The following is an 18,598-nucleotide window of genomic DNA, read 5'->3' on the forward strand; positions in this document are numbered from 1 at the left end:
TTTTTTTTCCTCTTCTCACTGTTAATGTCTGTATCATTTCAATTGCAATACAAAATAAATAAATAAATTAATTAAAAAAAAGATTAAAACATACCTCAATTCGTGTCGCTGTACAGCCTCCCCCTACTGGACGCATCAGGAACAACAGGAGCGTAAAACTGTTTGGGTCCTGTATCTTCCGGCTTCAGGTCTGCAGCCTCCCCATACCCCATAGCGGAGTAACGGTTTGAGGGGAGTGCAAGCGATTAACCAACCCAAGCCGTCAAGCCTATGTCATCAGAAAAAGAACCATTCCAGACCCGGAAGTAACTTTTCAAACTTTGATTAAAGATAACTTCGGCAAACAATTTTTTTCCGTGTATTAACTTGCACGGATTAATTGTTCACCACGAGACTAGTAATATCCGCTAACAAAGTAAATAGGGTCAATTTTGATTTCATGCCGACTTTAAATGACATGTTCATAAGATATAAAACACGACACTATAATCTATTGCTACTATCTGGTTCCATGGTGTAATGGTTAGCACTCTGGACTCTGAATCCAGCGATCCGAGTTCAAATCTCGGTGGAACCTAGCGTTTTCCATTTTACCCACACAACAGTATATTCTCCTCTGCTAATAACAGATATGTTGAGAAAAGCCACTTTTGAATATATTAATATTGGTGAAATAAGCAGAGGTCTAAAAAAAAGACAGTGTTGCTTTATGATTAAAAACGTATCGCTGATTATTAAACTGAGGAACAAGGCGATCTCACTAACTCTCGCGAGAGAGCAGACCATTACCAAACATGGCGGCTGCGATGGATGTGGACACCCCGAGTGGAGCCAACAGTGGAGCCAGTAAGAAGCGTTTTGAAGTGAAAAAGGTAACGGATTGATAAGTAAATGTTAAGGGTTGATGTTAAGTATACATACAGTTAATTATTTTAGTCTTATTAACATTTAAATGCTTCCATAGCGACGTGTTTATAATCCCCGGTTAGCATTAGCTTCTCTGCTCATTTTTTTACATCATCTTCAACCAATGGCTGTTTTTTATGATTAACAAACAGCTTTTAATAATCAAGAGAATATGTAGAATCTGATATCAATCAAACACATGTGGGTGTTCCTTATTCGAATTCTATTAAAGTGTGCAACGTAATCCGACAGATTAACGTTATTAAACCAGGCCACTAGAAATTAAACACAGATGGGAATCACGCAGAAACTAGCGAGCTGCCTAAGTTAACGTTACCTAGATAAAAAAAAATGTGTGGAAATTATGGTCGGGTTCTGAAAGTTTCATCGGAGACTCATTTCGAACGTTCGATTTGATCTTTTTGGACTTCATAGGCGCCTTCCGAAGATTCAGTTCTTCAGATTCAGGCCTTTAGTGATTACAACACTCTCTGAACTTGTATCATAGTATCATGTTGTTTTTAAGTACAATGAAGATGGTAACCATCTAGTACCATGGTATATATGAAAGTATCATGAAATAAAATATATATACCCCACAATAACGTTTTTTTTTTTTTTTCAGAATTGTGAGATGAAAAAGTTGCATTTACCTTTTATTATTCTGTGGTGGAAACAGGCTTCCATTAAAAAAAATATATATATTTTTTAGAAATACATACATAGGTCCACATGTAAACCACTAAAGATAACTGTCACTGACTCACTGGGGCATAAGCAGATCATACGAAACCTTGTGAATGAGAACAAATTAGATTTAAAACTGACTAAATATTTACAAATTTCAACGCAATTGTGTTGAGATCTGATTGGTTGAACTGTTTCTCTTGCAGTGGAATGCGGTGGCTCTGTGGGCTTGGGACATTGTGGTGGACAACTGTGCCATTTGTAGAAATCACATTATGGACCTCTGTAAGTATCAACTCCTATTTGGTCCTTGTGTTCTTTTAATCTGATGGCATTCTTTGTTTTGTTTCTTGTTTAACGCACTGTGAACTGATCTTAAGTCAGTTGTCATGGTCATTTACGTCCAGTTCATTTTTAACACCTGTATTTCCTTCAGGTATAGAGTGTCAGGCCAATCAGGCATCAGCTACATCAGAGGAGTGTACAGTGGCCTGGGGAGTCTGCAATGTGAGACACACACACACACACACACACACACACACACACACACAAACACACTGCTTGATCTCTAGGTTCTAACTGTGTGCTTTTGGTTCTGCAGCACGCGTTTCATTTCCACTGCATCTCTCGCTGGCTGAAGACCAGACAGGTGTGTCCCCTGGACAACAGAGAGTGGGAGTTTCAGAAGTAAGTGATTTTGTTTCTTTATTAAAAGTGGCAGACCGAGGGATGTGTATTAATAGAGAATTCTACTCAACATTACTCAAGGCATAAAATGGAAGTTGCGATAGTCTTTTCTTCCCTATTGACGTATATCCGAGTGAAACGGCTTCTCCAACAAGAAAAATTGTAGGGCGAGACTCTTTTTTTTCACTCTAGAATTGATTGGATGGTTGTGGTTTGCTATTGCTGTGATGTCATGTGAGTGACAGGTTACCCCGCCCTCACGCCAGTAAACACGTCATAAGAGAAGACCTGCAAGAGGGAGGGGAAGTTATTTTGATTAAAGGTTAAAAGGGCATATATAGAAAAATAATGTGAATTTAGCACATATAGATATTAGAAACCATTTACTTATGTTTTCCTCCATTATTAGTGTTTTCTAGATCTTTATCATTGGAAAGTTGCCTTGGTGTTCCTGTCATGTCTTTTGTTATAAAATATATATATAATTCGTTACATTTATATAGTGCTTTTCTGGGTACTCAAGAAAAGTGCTTGTTGGTTATACATGTTCACACTTGTGTTATTGCTGATCTAATGTTGCTCTGTTTTCTAGGTATGGCCATTAGCAGCGTCTGTACGACCCAGTGTTTGTACTTCAGATCCTGGATTTGCTTTTCTTCAGCTGTATTTTTGTTTAGATGACATAATTCTCTCCCTGTTAGAGACCAATTGGTCCACATTGGGATTATTATGCTTGTTTTTTTTATTTCTGTGCTGTGTACAGCATTCAAAGCTGTAAATGATCAATAAAGTTGCTCTAAATACAGCTGTCAGTTGCAATTGCATCCTATTCTTCTAACACATTACTTAGAAAATTCTATGCTGATATTTACATGAGGACTTAAAGGTGCACTTGGTAACTTTTTCAACTTAATAAATCCCTTTAGAAATCATTTGGATGGTTAAATAATCTGTTCTGGTGAGAATGGTTACTTTCCCCGCTCCCCCCAGCGTTCCCAGGCGGAAAACCAGCCTTGCAACATTGGGACTAACGTACCGGTAAGTTGAAAATAGGAAGTCTCGTGAGAAGCGAGAACGAGCGAGAATAGATCGGTAGAAAGGGGGAGGAGTGCGCCGGCGAGCCCCAAGTGACTACGACAGTGATGTGAAAAATATACGCACCGCAGCTGTAGGGGGAGCTCGTTGAGAAAATCAGCAAAGCGGTGCGGTGGCTAGAGTTACCGAGTGCCGCTTTAATCTAAGAGACTTTAAAAGCTTAATTTCTTGAATAACAATGAAAGAATAATGTGATTAAAATTCTAAATATTAAGAATGAAAAATAATCTAAATATAATCTATAAGTGATGGAAGCAGATTCTAGATCAGTGCACAAGTGAAGAGACCCTGATATAATTTTGTAAATATTAATATACAGTACTACATTATATTAGAATTACATTACATCCTGATTTCTAGTACTGGATATTAAAGGCCCGTATACTATAAAGATATAGTTTATAAAAATTATCAAGCGATATTACTGAAATCACTTTCAGAGCGAGTTTTAATAGTTAAAGAAGACTTGTTTGAGCAATTGTCTACAAAAATCTACATTTTTACCATTAGTTCAGTTGTTTAAAAGCTTTATACTTCATGTGAGTGCCTTGGAATTTTTCATCCTCATAATTTGATGAGGATGAAACCTCCAGTTTATACAATAAATTAAATTAGCCACCTGTGTAGCACTCTGCTTCTGTAGTTTTGTAAGATTTTTCCATCTGATAAACGCTAAAAACATTGACCGCCAATTAAAAGCAACAGTGGGCACTTATAACAAACAGAACAATATTGTGCAGTTGGTGTGGATGCTAATAGTTATTTTATTTAACCTTATTAGGTCTTGATTGTCACAGTAGTTATATGAGAGACAATATTTGTGCATCAATCTCACTGAGCGAAAGGAAAATTCACTCAAAATGAAAAATCTGTTTTTTAATCATGTCACTTCAAACCATTGACTTCCGTCATATAAAAAATGTATCTTAAACCAACCATAATTTAACGGCAGTAAATAAACAGACATCTTACACTTGCATCAACCAAAATGTTTATTGAATTAAATCATGAAATTCCATACAAGATGCAAATGTGTCACAATAAGGAAGTTGATCACAATTTAATTAAAAACATTTTTTGGATTGATGAGACAAAGCAATGCCAGGTTACACAGGGTGAGGAGAAGTAATTAAAAAACAAAGAACAGAAACATTAATCAAAAACCTTTGAAAGGAACACCCATGAAATCTTAATAGTAAGTGATTGACTGATTGCTTTGGACAGGAAATAGGAATTTATTTGTACGAGTATAGTCTAGACCCCAAGAATGATATGAAACCAGATCTCCAGTCCGCCACATAAGACCGCAAACAAGCTATCTACCAAACTCAATGAATAAAGGTGATAAGACGACTTAAATCCCTGGAATGATTGGCTGCTGAATGGACACGTTTGTTAAATCCAGTTTGTCTATGCAGCAACTGTCAGCTAGAATAGTCTCTCAAATCCAGAATCCGGGACGATCTGGAGACCAGGATCATAAGCGCTAAATGTGTTAGCCTCAGTGAAGCGCACAAAATAGTTTGTCCCCAACAAAACATTACAAGAATAAACTCAATTCTTACAGTTCATGCTTCACTTAAGCAACCCCCCACCCCCCAAAAAAGCACCCCATCTCTCTGATCTTGTTCCGATACTCTTTCATAGTTTCTTCTGCTGTCATCAGCACAGTCCAGACATACCTAACAAATCAGTAACTTCAGTTCAACAGCTTCTAAGTTAAGTACAGTCTGTAATATATGCCAAGAAACCCAGTGAGAAAAAGCTACAGCAGAGTATTGGAACTGGACATGAACTCTTTCAGCCCTCTTTAGGGCTGTTGGCCACCAAACTTGGAGCTGAGTTTGTTGATCAGGGCCATGATCTTGGGGTTGCCCTGGTACTTGGCGATGTTGGCGGGGTTCTGCGCCACATCCTGGAACGCTGCCATCACGTCTGGGTCCTGGAAATGATGAGAATGCATTAACAATTTACCATCATGTATATATTACAGTCAGCTGAGATGCTCAGGAATGTCATAAGCAGGAGAGGTTATTATGGACACTTAATCCAATACTATATGGTTGCTAACTAGCCCAATTAATCCCAAGTATGAGCAAGTAATCGTGATTAACTACATTCAAATTCCCCAAAGTGTGTTTATATCAGATAAACAACCTAGTATCTTAATATTTACACTGAAGTAATCAATGTATTAAAAGTGACCACAATACAAATTAATAGTTTACTAAACAGTGAAAGAATCAAATTTACAACATCGTTCAAAAGTTTGAACAGTATGGTTTAAAAATAAAATGAAATTGAATGAAATTAAAACTTTAAACAAGGATGTTATTATTAAAACTAATCAAGTGACTTCTACGGTTTTTTTTAAACATGTTTTAATCAAAAACGTATCCAGGAAAGGAAAAAAAAAAACGTCTCCAGATTACCACAAAAATATTAAAGCTACACTGTGTACGAATTACTCCCATCTAGCGGTGAAATTGTATATGACTACCAACTGAATATTACTTTCTAGCCCCTCCCATTCGAGGGCGTTTTAACTCCTACGGTGGCCGTATTATTTAAAATCTGCCGGCAGTCGCGAGTAATCTCCCCCTCGCATTCGTCACGGTGCCACAAATGGCAGATTCTACGCTTACGGAATACTTGATTAGTTGGTAGAAGTAATTATACATTAATGATCACGTATAATTTTGAAAGAACAAAGTGTTTTTTGTTAAGAATCAACTTAAAATTACACAGTGTAGCTTTAAGCAGCACAGCTGTTTTTAACATTGCTAATAAGAAATGTTTTATAAGCATCATATTAGAATGATTTCTGAGGGATCAAATGACACTGAAGACTGGATTAATGCTGCTCAAAATTCAGCTTTGTCATCACAGGAATAAACAATTTTAAAGCATATTTAAATGGAAAAGTTATTTTAAATTGTAATAATATTTCAAAATTTTTCTGTATTTGTGATCTAATAAATTTAGCCTTGTTGATAAGAGACTTAAAAAAAACAAAAAAAAACAGGACAATGTCAGTAACGATTACGGGGACTTTTACCTTCTGTAAAAAGGTCCGGAAAAATTACCTCAGGTAATACTAATCCCAAGCGAATAGACCCGCTGTAAATATGTACATAAATATTTAGTCATTTCCTTTTTTCTCCCAAGTAAAAAAGGTTTTCAAGTGTGGAGACGCTTAAAAGCATTCAGCTGCGTTCTAGAAGCTGGGACAAGTCACTTGTTAGAGGCACAAAAAAAGCGTTTGGTAGGTGCCTATTACCAACATAATCCAATCTGAATTTTATTAATACATCGTTCGACCAAACCTGACTGTTATATATATATATATTGCATTTCCACACATGCTATCAGGAAGCAACGTAATACACATGACGACAGGAGGGTGACAGTGGTGTATAAATCGAGTTACCCCCCCACTTCTGCTAGTTTTACTGAGATTTCTTATCCCGTGCAAATTGGCCATTATTATTACAGACGTCCTGTGGTTAAGTTACATTACTCCATCTACTCTTGTAAAGCTAATCCCATCCAAATAGTGCTTATGCAACCTCACTGTCGTGCTGCTCAGCAATATGTGGTTTATTTTACCTGCATGGCCATGAGAACCTCAGGGTCATTAAATAGCTCATTAAGTCCAGGCATTCCAAACGGAGGAGCTCCACCTGGGAAACCAGCACCTCCTGAAGGATCAGAACAAATGTCAACATCAGAGACCGTTGTGCTCAATTCTGCTTTACATATTACCTTAATCTGTTATATCAACAGTAATCTCTTTTCATTTAGGAATAAATCATTTTAGTAGTGCGCTATTCTGAATAAAACAGGTTTATTATATACATAAATAGTTTAATGGAAGATACCTGGGAATCCTGCATGTGCCCCTCCGGCCTCTTGTCTGGCGTCCTCTTCCTGCACACACAAACACACATTAACAGGACCAACTCTGCAGGAAATGATGATTCAGTGGCCTGATGCGAATCAATTCATTTCTTACCTTCTGTGCCTTCCCATGCTCCTCCCTTGCTTTCTTCACTCGTTCTTGCCGCGTTCTGATCTCCCGTTCCTCTCGCTTGCGTTCATATTTGCGCCGGTGCTCGATGAGTTTGTTGGCCTGTGAGAGAGTGGTGGGATCAAATTAGATTTTTTTAATGAGATGCCATTTTTTTAAAGAAAACAATTACTATTACTTACAGTACATCAATGATTTAAGTAATAGTAATATGCTTTTAAATAAATGAATACTATTGTTTGTGTCTAGATCTATTAATTATTTAAATGTATATAAAAAATATAAAAAATTACAGAAAAATATATATCCAACATGTTGTTGTCATGTGACAAAAGAACATTTTAATTCTGTCATTAATCATTCACCCTCATGTCGTGCTGAACCTGTAAGATTTTTGTTCATCTTCAGAACACAAATGAAGATCTTTTTGATGAAATCTGAGATCTTTCCATTCCTCCATTGACAGCTTATGCAACTACCACTTTTAAGCCCAAGAAAGCAAGAAAAAAAAAGAAAAAAAACATCCATGTGACTCCAGAGGTTTAACCTAACTTTTATTTTGATTGCACAAAAAAAGCACAATTTATTATTCACAAAATATTAATCTCAAATGTGCAAACAAATTCAAATTGAGTTTAAACCACTCGAGTCACATGGATTACTTTCATGATGTCTTTACCACTTTCAAGCCCCAGAAAGGTGGTGGTGGTTGCGTAAGCGGTCAATGGAGGGACAAAAAGCTCTAAGATTTGATCAAAAACATCTTCATTGGTGTTTCGAAGAGTCTTACAGGTTTGGAACAACACGAGGGTCCGCAGGAGTAACTGTCGATGCAAGAGGAAGCTGTCTGAAAGGATTGTCCAGTACTAACCCAGATTGTCTCCAAAACAACATAAAACCACAGCTGCCCAACTCACTGCAGAATTAAATGTGCACCTCGACTCTCCTGTTCCCACCAAAACGGTTTGCCGGGAGCTTCACAGAGTCAATATTCATGGCCGGGCTGCAATAGCCAAACCTTTGGTCACTCGTGCCAATGCCAAACGTCGGTTTCATTGGTGCCAACAGGGCAAATCTTGGACTTGGGCTGTGGACAATGTGAAATAGGGTTGTGCCGATAGACGATAGTATCGACGATAGTCAGAGTTATCGGTGATGGTAGATGCCTTTGACGATATCAATATGATAATTGCCTCATTTTCCCATTAATGTATTAAATTATTATTATTATAAAGCTAGTATTGTTATTAAATAAATATTAGGAAATACAATTAATTTGCCTTGCCTAAATTCAAAACGACATCACCACATAGCCTAACACTTGTGACATCACCGACACGCACACGAGGACTCTTAAGAAAATGTTTTTAAAACAGACTAAAAAACTACATCCCACATCAAAATTAAATTGCAATGTGATCTATTCACAAATTGTCAGGTGCGCTTGTTTTAACAGATGTATCATTCTTATACAGATCCAAGATGAAAAAGGCATCGTTGTTCGTCAGTATTTTGTTTCCATACCACATTAACAAAACATTTAATGACACTAATAACACTAAAAACAATACAATTACAAAATATTAATAATATCACTAAAATGATATAGGCCTAATAACAGCCTTTAGTTCACAAACACAGCACAACTCGGCCGTCTTTGAAAATCAAAAGTAGATTCAAACACTTGTTTAACAAGAAATATTCTTCCAATTTTTTCACTGTCATTAAAGTAGGTCCACAAGAGAAATATTCTCTTAGCCAGTAAATTAGGATAGTTGCTATACCGTTATATGATATCCATCGTCGTCTCTGAGAGAATGTGGCGTTAATGCAACGACAGATGCTGAAAGCTCAGTCCGTTTCTGCTTTCACTTTCAGGGAATGAGCGCGTTTACATGCACGTTCTTAACCTGATTATGCGGAATAAACCGTCAATGCATGTGGTCATGTAAACGCATTAACCCGTTTTCCTTTACCGGAGTCAGATCATAAGTTTAAGCATAAACCGATCGACTCCGCTAGATTTTTGCCCCTTACTCTGATTTCTCCCGGCATTTAAAACACATCAACCCTCGTTCTTTGGGCTTATTGAAGTGCGCATATGTGAAGTGCATCCAAACAGAGAGAGCACTGGTAGGTCATACGTCGCAAACTCCAACTCTTTCTTGACTCAAGAAATTATTCAAACGTGTTCCCATCTCGTGCAGAAGTACAGTAAAAGTGCTGCATCTGTAACGGCATGAGAGGATCTCCGTAAATTTCCCACTGACATGTTGAAATACTCTGAGTCTTTGGAAAATTATGCATCTCACTATACCGGGAAATAACCTGATTTAGCCTATTAATAAACTCTCCACCTTTGCTAGAAAAAATTATCATAAAACAAAGTAATAAAACAAGCAAATTAATAAGTAAATAAGCAAGTTAATAATCAAATAAGTAAGACCCGCCCCCCTCACGATAATATAGCGTTTCGTTGATCTCACAGGCTAACGATAGGACAATATGCAAATGGAGCATAACGCCCAACACTAATGTGAAACATGTATTGTTCAACTTCACTGTCTTTCCCACAATATTGGGAGTTACGGCGTGGAGAAGCCTCACAGAAGCTTAACACCCGGACTGTTGCTGCCCAGAGTGAAGCCCGGGGTGGATCAGGGTCAGTGATGTTTGGGCTGCGATATCATGGCATTCCCTACTGTGCTTAGACACATCACTGCCAAGGACTGCCGAAACATTCTAGAGGACCGTGTGCACCTAATGCTTCAAACACTGTACCCTGAAGGAGGTGCCATGCATCAGCATGGTAATGCACCAATACACACAGCAAGACTTGTGTCAGGTTTGATGTACATGAAAGTGAAGTTGAACATCTTCCTTTCCCTGTACAGATACCAGATCTAAATATTTCTGAGCCACATTGGGGTGTTTTGGAGGAGCAAGTCAGAAAACATTTTCATCCAGCAGCATCACATAGTGAGCTGGCCACTGTCTGGAAGGCTCAAAATCTTTCTGGCCACTGTGAAGGAATTGTATCCGTCATTCTCAAAATTAATTGATGCCAATTAGCCGCAAAAGGAGGCTCTACTACACCATACTAATAAATTATTGTTGTCTAAAACCATTCTTTCTAATTATGTAAAGGTCTAAAATATTTGATCTGGTAGAAATTACGGGTTGGGGGTTAGCCTTCAAATATTGTTGTGGACAATGGGTGGGGCCTAAAAATCAAATGATAGAGGGTTTTCTGGATGGCAGTTACCATAACTTTTCCCCAACAAATAATCACACCAGCTCAGATGTTTTTGAGGAAGAGTCATAAACAAGAGTTCAGCACAGATACCTTTGGTTGGACTTCTTTCAGCATGGCACTGGCCTCGTCATCATAATCCAGTTTACAGGCCATCGCCAGGTCTCGAGCGGCTTCCTCCCAATGGCCAAGCAACCTGTGAGAACGAGCGATCTTCATCAGCAGGAAAACATTGAGCACAACACAAGTGAAGTGTCAAGCCAGAAACGACGTCTCTTCATTTAGTCTGCAGTCTGTTACCTGTGCGCCTTCCCCCTCCATTTATAAGGCTGGGCAGAGTCTGGGTTGATGTCGATGGCTCGGTCACAGTCTCTGATGGCAGCGTTGGGTTTCTGCATCTTCACATAAACACTGCAAGACACAAACAGATTCAGGCAATCAAAACCGTAGCCAATCAGAAAACAGGTCGGTAAAAACCAAAGCAGGGATTGGTTAATACCTGGCTCTTTTGGCATACAAAATGGCCAATTTTGGGTTGAGTTTGATGGCATCTGTGAAGATGTCTAGAGCTTTCTGTAGGTCACCTGAAAAATTGATATGTTTTGTTGAACCCCATGATTTTATCATGAATTATTACCACAACTAAGGAAATGTAAACTATGATTACATTGTTACAATTTTAAGTAAGAGGCAGCTCACCGTCTCCCAACGCTTCAATGGCTTCCATCTTCTTCTCATTGGCCTGGTCCATCATCTCATCTGTGATCTGAGATTAAAGAAAGTGGATCCATCATCCCATTTGTATAATTTCACTTTATACTAAGAGCATGATTTAAGCCTTTAACAAACTTTGATCACAACCAGATACAGTAAATTCTCTGTCGAGAAACTTTGCTGAATATAGAGAAGTGTGCTAGACGCACAGATGCTTGTACGTTCTTCTCATTTGTAAGTCGCTTTGGATGAAAGCGTCTGCTTAATGATTAAATGTACAATGTAACAGATTACAAATGGTTTAAATGATTATTTAATGTTTTTACATTTTGACTTTTTTTATTGTACATTTGACTGTTTGGACTACTTTTACTATCGTTTTTGCAATTTTTACACTTGCATGTCTGTATTCATTCAAAATATTAAAATTGTTTATCTAGTAATACTATTACCTCCTCCCTCAGATTAATTATTTTTTCCGAAAAAAGCAAAAAATGCAAGATGCCACAAATAATTCAGCGATTGCTTGAATTTGCATTCATTGTTGCAATTGCAAGACCGCAAAATTGTGGATTTAAAAAACTTATCTCAAGGGATAATGAAAATTTAGATTTTTCATGACGTATGCCTTTTATTGCTACAAATAAAATGCCCATTTTGCATTCACTGCATTTACCTCCAGGTTCTCGTAATCACCCATCTCCTGAGGATCATCTGTGTCAGGCTCAATCACTCCTTCATTGTCGATTTCTGGAGAAATTAATGTCAGTTCATGTTCACATAACAGCATAATGTAAATATAAGAAACAGTTGTTACAAAATAAGAGCATATCTCCACTCTGAGCAGAGTTTTTAAACATATATGATGCAAGCCCTGATGTTTTGCATGTAAATAGAGCGGTCACTGTAGTAAATTTGAGTTCTAAAACATCACTGTCCTTCCACTGACTACCTTTCGAAACGGTCTTGATAATATCTAAATGACTATAGAGTATGTAAAATCTTTGAATTGACTGCCATGAGCGCATTGGGAGTCAATGCAAACTCCCAATGCACTCATTGCAAAACATCAGGGGCCGTATTCACAAAGAATTTTAAGGCTAAAAGTAGCTCCTAACTGGCGAATTTAGGAGCAACTCCTAAAAATAATGGGCGTGTCACTCCTAACTTTAGGACTCCTCATTTTTTTCACTAAGAGTAATTCACGAAGCATTTTAGCCCTAAAAGTAGCACCTAAGTCTGGGACAGCTTAAAAGAAGTCGAGAGGACTCCTAACTCACTAAGACCTATTCACAAAGGATCTTAAAATCGGCGCGCGACACAGTGTTTTGGAGACACTCAATGACACGGAGTTATTACAAAGATACCGCCTTAACCGTGAGGGAATACTGATTGTTGTGGATCTTGGGAATACTGATTGTTGTGGATCTTGTGAGGGATGCAATAACAGCGCCAACTAATCGCAACTACCCAATCAGTGCCGAATTGAAATGTTTGATAACACTTCGCTACCTGGCAACGGGGAAAATGCAATTGTGTAATGCCGACGATCTAGCGATATCCCAGCCATCGGTAATGCAGATCCATCCACCAAACCATCAATGCACTCCGTAGACCCCATATTATTCGACAGTTCATAAGTTTTCCTTTGGACATCCGCCAACTCCAAAGAAACAGAGCCAGCTTTATGGATATTGCCAGTGTGCCCGGAGTGGTCGGTGCTAGACGGGACACATATTAAAATAATTGCACCACGTCAGGATGAGGACGTGTTTGTGAATAGAAAGAAAACCCACTCCATCAATACCCAGATTGTGTTCGATGCAAACTTCACAATTCTCGATGTTGTATCCCAGTGCCGAATTTCCCTTTTATTATGTTTTTTTTTTCCAGCACCAACTGGGCCAGCAGCAGTGACTGATCCTGCGTCCAGTTGGGCTTTCTTTTCCGTTTTGGCGAGTTCATAATCCACCGTCATTCAACTATTACATTACTTCAATAGGACAACATTTCCTTGCTTTAAGTAGTCTATTTAGGCTAATAGGATGTCAATTAACCAAGCAAGTGTTAATGCAAGTGTTGTTTTTCATTATTAGGCAAGTGGCGGTTTTCATTACGGTATTAGGCTACCTTGATTTAATTTAATTAAATTCACAACTTTTCTCTCTCTCTCGCTCTCTGCCTTTTTAGAATTACACTTCACTGGGGCCTGCACAAACATGTCATTATATTTGCATTTCGATGACATTATTATTATTATTATTATTTTGTGTAGGACACAGACATATTTAGATGTCGTAATTCCATGATTTGGTGCGTCTGCTATGGTTCGCATGATGGCCCTGTCATCTAACAACCAATCACCGTGATCATTGCGAGGAAGCTCGTGCATGAGAATTGACGTCATCCATAGCAACGAAGACTCACTCTTAGTATAGGAGTTGTCATTTTTCCTTACTAAGAGTAGGTCTGAAAGGCGTTGTGAATAACTTTTAAGAGAACACTCCTAGCTAAAATCTTTTAGTGCGATTTAGGAGTACTCCTAGTGGTAAGATAAAATTCTTTGTGAATACGGCCCCTGACCTGTATCGGATTTAGTGCCACATATGGAAGTGGCCCAAATCAGAATTGAAAAGATCAGATTCCATGTGGTTTGTGCTGTTCACACTGTCATGACAAAAACAAATCCGAGTCACATGTGAGCAAAAAAATTATAATTCGATTTTAGGGCACATTTACCTGCAGTCTGAACGTAGCCATAAAGACCGCGACCGCACACGCATTAAATCTACATCAGGTAGACAAAACTATGCACATTGTTCAAATCATACCATATGCCATTTAGACACTTCAATTACCGGTAAAAGAAATTGAAAGTACATAATAGCCAAATATGAGTCTTTACTGCCATATAATATCGGGATATTTTATCAGATTCACTCTGCATTAAAATTTGATTAGGGACTTTAAGCAACAGCTGCTGATGGAACAGCAGCCGGAATTAAACGGTTAACTGCCGTAGCTAAAGAACGCAAAAATCACTAAGCAACAGTAGCCTAAAGAGTACGGCGTAGGGGATCATTTAATCATTTGACAAAATACAAATAAAGAAACTGATTTTAAAAAGTTGAGGGTTGCTTTGGGCATTTAATGATATACATAAACAATTACAATGCCACATAGCATAAAACATAACATTAACTTTCTTAATCTTTCACGTAGAAACGACTACAGCAAATCAGCTGTTCTCCCGTAGTAGACGGTTACAGTAGAACATCGCGAAGTAGCAGTTAAAGTCGCGCATGCGCAATAGACCGCCAGAATGCCGTTCCATCAGCAGCTGTTGCTTAAAGTCCCTATTGTCTTTCCTGAAACTCTGCAGTATACGTGGCCGATGATCCTCTTAGCAGCATGAAATATAAAACTTTTATTAAAAATGCAAATAGATTATATACAGAAAGCCTTTGATGTTCTTTAGACTGCAGAGCGTTTGAAAGCCGCAGCCTATCAATGAGTACCGAATTGAGTCGAGATAGCCTCTCGGCAAGGTCACATGAGACACAGCCATCTTCTAACCGTATACATACTGGGAACTATTTTCTCAGAAGGCGAAGCACTGCTACTTCTGCGGAGTGCTTTGCTCGCAGCACCCGAGAAGCCCCGAGATGAGGAGCAGAGAGTTCGCTCAGAGTGTTGCGCTAATCACTCCGCCCAAGTAGCAGTGCTTCGCCTTCTGAGAATATAGTTCCCAGTATGTACACGGTAAAAAAAAAAAGAAAAGAAAAAAAAAAAGTATGTATACGGTTAGAAGATGGCTGTGTCTCAGTGACCTTGTTATTTGTACACGGTGTGACTATTCAAATCACAACATATAAAAAGGAAAATGTCTGCGTTATTTTGTCACTTATTGGGAGCAGTATGCTAGCTGGAGCCGTTTACCTCCAGCCTTTGTGCTAAGCTAGGCTAGCGGTGGTTGCGTCAGACAGAGTAACGGCACGCATGGAGATCAAAAGGGTATGTATGGATGGACTTATCTAACTCTGGGGGATACGGTGAATAGGGGTGGGTATTGGCAAGGACTTCACGATACGATACGCATCACGATACATGGATCACGATACGATTTCATCACGATAGATCACGATACGATAAATATTGCGATATTCCACACAGTTAACTAAAAATGTAAAACCAAAATAAAATACAAGTTACGGTGTGTGCCATCTGAGTAGTCTTACATCAGATCACATTGATAAATCAGCAGAAGAATTGAGTCAAAGCAATATATTACAAAATTTCCTTTCCAATTAATTTTTTTAGCTGCCATAACAAAATAGACTTGAACTTTTAACAATGGACACATTAAAAACGTTAAAATAAAGTGCATTAGATATTTAAAACTAAATTAAAGTGTAGTGCACAGTTACGGTAAGTTAACTCACTGAGGTTATGTGGGGCTGAGCTTGAATTAAAAAAAAAAACATGGAAATAAAGTGCAGATACTCAGGTACTGTCCATGTAAACAATGAAGTGAAATATGCAGCTTTCACTACCGAAATTGAGAGTGTGTGTGCGCTACTGAGTGAGCGTGCGTTTGTGTGTGTGAGTGAATGTGCGTTTGTGTGAGTGAGTGAGTGCGAGAGAGTGCGTGTGTGAGTGAATGTGCGTTTGTGTGAGTGAGTGAGCGCGAGAGAGTGCGTGTGTGAGTGAATGTGCGTTTGTGTGAGTGAATGTGCGTTTGTGCGAGAGAGTGTGTGTGCGCTACTGAGTGAGCGTGCGTTTGTGTGTGTGAGTGAATGTGCGTTTGTGTGAGTGAGTGAGTGCGAGAGAGTGTGTGTGTGAGTGAATGTGCGTTTGTGTGAGTGAGTGAGCGCGAGAGAGTGCGTGTGTGAGTGAATGTGCGTTTGTGTGAGTGAATGTGCGTTTGTGCGAGAGAGTGTGTGTGCTACTGAGTGAGCGTGCGTTTGTGTGTGTGAGTGAGCGCGAGAGTGTGTGTGTGTGTGCGCGCGCTGTTTGTGTGAGTGAGTGAGCGTTAGAGAGTGCGTGTGTGTGTGAGAGTGTGTGAGCGCTGTTTGTGTGTGTGTGTGTGAGTGAGCGCAAGCGAGTGTGTGTATGTGTGCGAGTGAATGTGTGTGTGTGTGAGACGGCACGCGATGACTGGTCGGAAAGCAACGTGTGTAGTCTGATATGTTTCTTGTCCACGACAACAACATAAAGCCGCCATACTGCGACATCTAACGTTGCAGGAACGGAGGTTGTAGTTCACCAGGTCACACCCCGTTTAAAACGTGATTTAAATTATTATTATTTTTATTTTTTTTAACATCGATTTTTTGAGCTGGAAATCGATGTTGTGTATCATGAATATAAAAATCGCGATGTATCGCTGTATCGATTTTTTAGCACACCCCTAACGGTGAATAAGCTAAAGTCCCAAAAAGTTGGCGTGTACCTTAAAAGGTTCATTTTAATATCAAATTCACATCAAACTCTGTTAGCATCCTTTTCATTGTCTACTAATTGCCCTAGTTTGTATATCAAAAAACGATGCTGCCATAGAGTGAGAAATCGTAAATCGTAAAAAGTTTATAGCCACTACCAAGCCATAGTAAAGGCCAGAGCGATGGCATATCAAGATGGTATATGAGAAGCAAACAAAAGATATTAAAAGGAGATATTAAAGTCAACATACCCACTTCACTCTCTTCAGTCTCAGATGCCGGGGTAGTTTCGAATCCTGGAGCTGCTTTGGGAGCCCCATCACAAGGACAGCTTCCCTACAAGCAAATGAAAACACAAACAAGACAATATTTTAGTAAAATTATTAATTTATTTGAAGGTGGGTAACAATGCCAGTGAATTTTCAATTAATTTCCTCTACCTTGCATGATGAGCTGTCATTCTTTGTTGATAATGGTACGTTTGCTCCCATTCTATAAAATAAACATATTTTCATTTTATAATCGTCATACTGGCTCCATTGAAAATGGATGAAACTGGAACTTTCTGAGAGCCACATGTCATGCATGCAATATATGGGTGTGACTGCTAGCATAAGCACTAAACTTTGGCATGGAAACATACATTATTACACAATATGTTTTCGTATTTTATCCTTAATATAACATTTGGAATCACTGCTAAAAACACACAACTATAAACACACAACTATAAACAACACAAAAACAACTGAGATCCATTATTCACTGACCCCTTCAGCCAGGTCTTAAAGAAGCCCATCTCTGGCAGATGCAGCACAGATGGATTCTCTTTGCACAGCTGCACAAAGGCCTTTAACTCCGACACTTTCTGTGAGTCCATATTCCACAACAGGAATCCAACTCAAGCAGAGAAAACAATGTGCTGGAAAACAAGAAAGCGTGCATTATTATTCCCGTCATATGACCTGACGATCAGCACCCTAGCTTAATAAATGATGCATAATACCGAAGCCAAAACCCCAAAGTAACTGTAATGCAACAGTGCGGTAACCAGAAATTAGTGGTGCACGAGATTAACGCACGCGCTGCATAGAAGCTTCTGGAAATAATGCACGAGGAAGCGCAATTTGTTAAATAAGCGTGGTATTTTGATCGTTCTTTTATTCAACTGTCTCAATACATGTTAATTTAAAAAAAAATAAAAAAAATAAACATTGATGCTGTACGGTACCTGAAAGAGCAAAGTCCCTAAAACGCTCTTCCCCGGCAGCGAATTGATGGTCGCGAGATTGAACTCGCTCTGCACGCGTCGCGCTAGTCAGTGAACGCGAGACTGTGAATTTTGCGCAGGCGCGAATTAAACAACTCGCTACTTATTGGCTTTGCGTTTATTTTGTAGTAAAATAAGAAACATTTTCAAGATTTAATTTGTATTATTATTATTATGATAATATGATGATTATTATAATAATTAAAGTTTTAATATATTTGACTAAACTTTATATACATTTTCTAATCGTAAATCCAACTTCTTTGTTTTACAGACAGTAATTGACAGTATTAGAGAATATTTTAATAAAAACCCATCAACACCCTTTAATTTTGTTTTTTAATGTTTTTCTTCTTTCTCTCTGTCGTTACTTTTATAGTTGTATAATGTTGTTCGTTGGTTAATAAAGCAAATAAAGACATATTGCTCATATGTTTGTCTTCACATCTAAAATATGTCTTTATTCAGAAAAAATACACCCCATAAATATTGAATCACAATTTAGAATTTCCATT

General features: G+C 38.4%; 2 protein-coding genes across 3 annotated transcripts; one reads left to right on the plus strand and one right to left on the minus strand.

Moving 5' to 3' along the window:
• Positions 1–733: 733 nt before the first annotated feature.
• rbx1 (ring-box 1, E3 ubiquitin protein ligase) lies at positions 734–3,085 on the plus strand (the record flags this gene model as incomplete). 2 transcript variants are annotated; one of them, XM_079626294.1, is made up of 5 exons in its annotated part: positions 734–872; positions 1,800–1,878; positions 2,030–2,100; positions 2,195–2,280; positions 2,873–3,085. In XM_079626294.1, the coding sequence occupies exons 1-5, from the start codon at positions 795–797 to the stop codon at positions 2,883–2,885; spliced, it is 327 nt and encodes a 108-aa protein (XP_079482420.1). In that variant the 5' UTR covers positions 734–794. The 2 variants fall into 2 exon arrangements, with proteins under 2 accessions (XP_079482420.1, XP_079482421.1); XM_079626295.1 differs by lacking the exon at positions 2,873–3,085 and having other exon boundaries at positions 2,195–2,284.
• Positions 3,086–4,343: 1,258 nt separating this feature from the next.
• st13 (ST13 Hsp70 interacting protein) lies at positions 4,344–18,186 on the minus strand. Its single transcript, XM_079635904.1, has 13 exons — positions 18,045–18,186; positions 17,584–17,735; positions 17,254–17,305; positions 17,065–17,149; positions 12,049–12,122; positions 11,358–11,424; positions 11,158–11,242; positions 10,959–11,069; positions 10,752–10,854; positions 7,391–7,507; positions 7,257–7,305; positions 6,985–7,076; positions 4,344–5,317 (listed from the first exon to the last, which is right to left on the minus strand). Exons 2-13 carry the CDS (start codon positions 17,691–17,693, stop codon positions 5,186–5,188), a joined length of 1,077 nt encoding a protein of 358 aa, XP_079492030.1. The 5' UTR covers positions 17,694–17,735; positions 18,045–18,186; the 3' UTR covers positions 4,344–5,185.
• Between the last annotated feature and the right edge of the window lie 412 nt (positions 18,187–18,598).

Source organism: Phoxinus phoxinus, assembly GCF_949152265.1.
Source record: "Phoxinus phoxinus genome assembly, chromosome: 1".
Taxonomy (NCBI): Eukaryota; Metazoa; Chordata; class Actinopteri; order Cypriniformes; family Leuciscidae; genus Phoxinus; species Phoxinus phoxinus.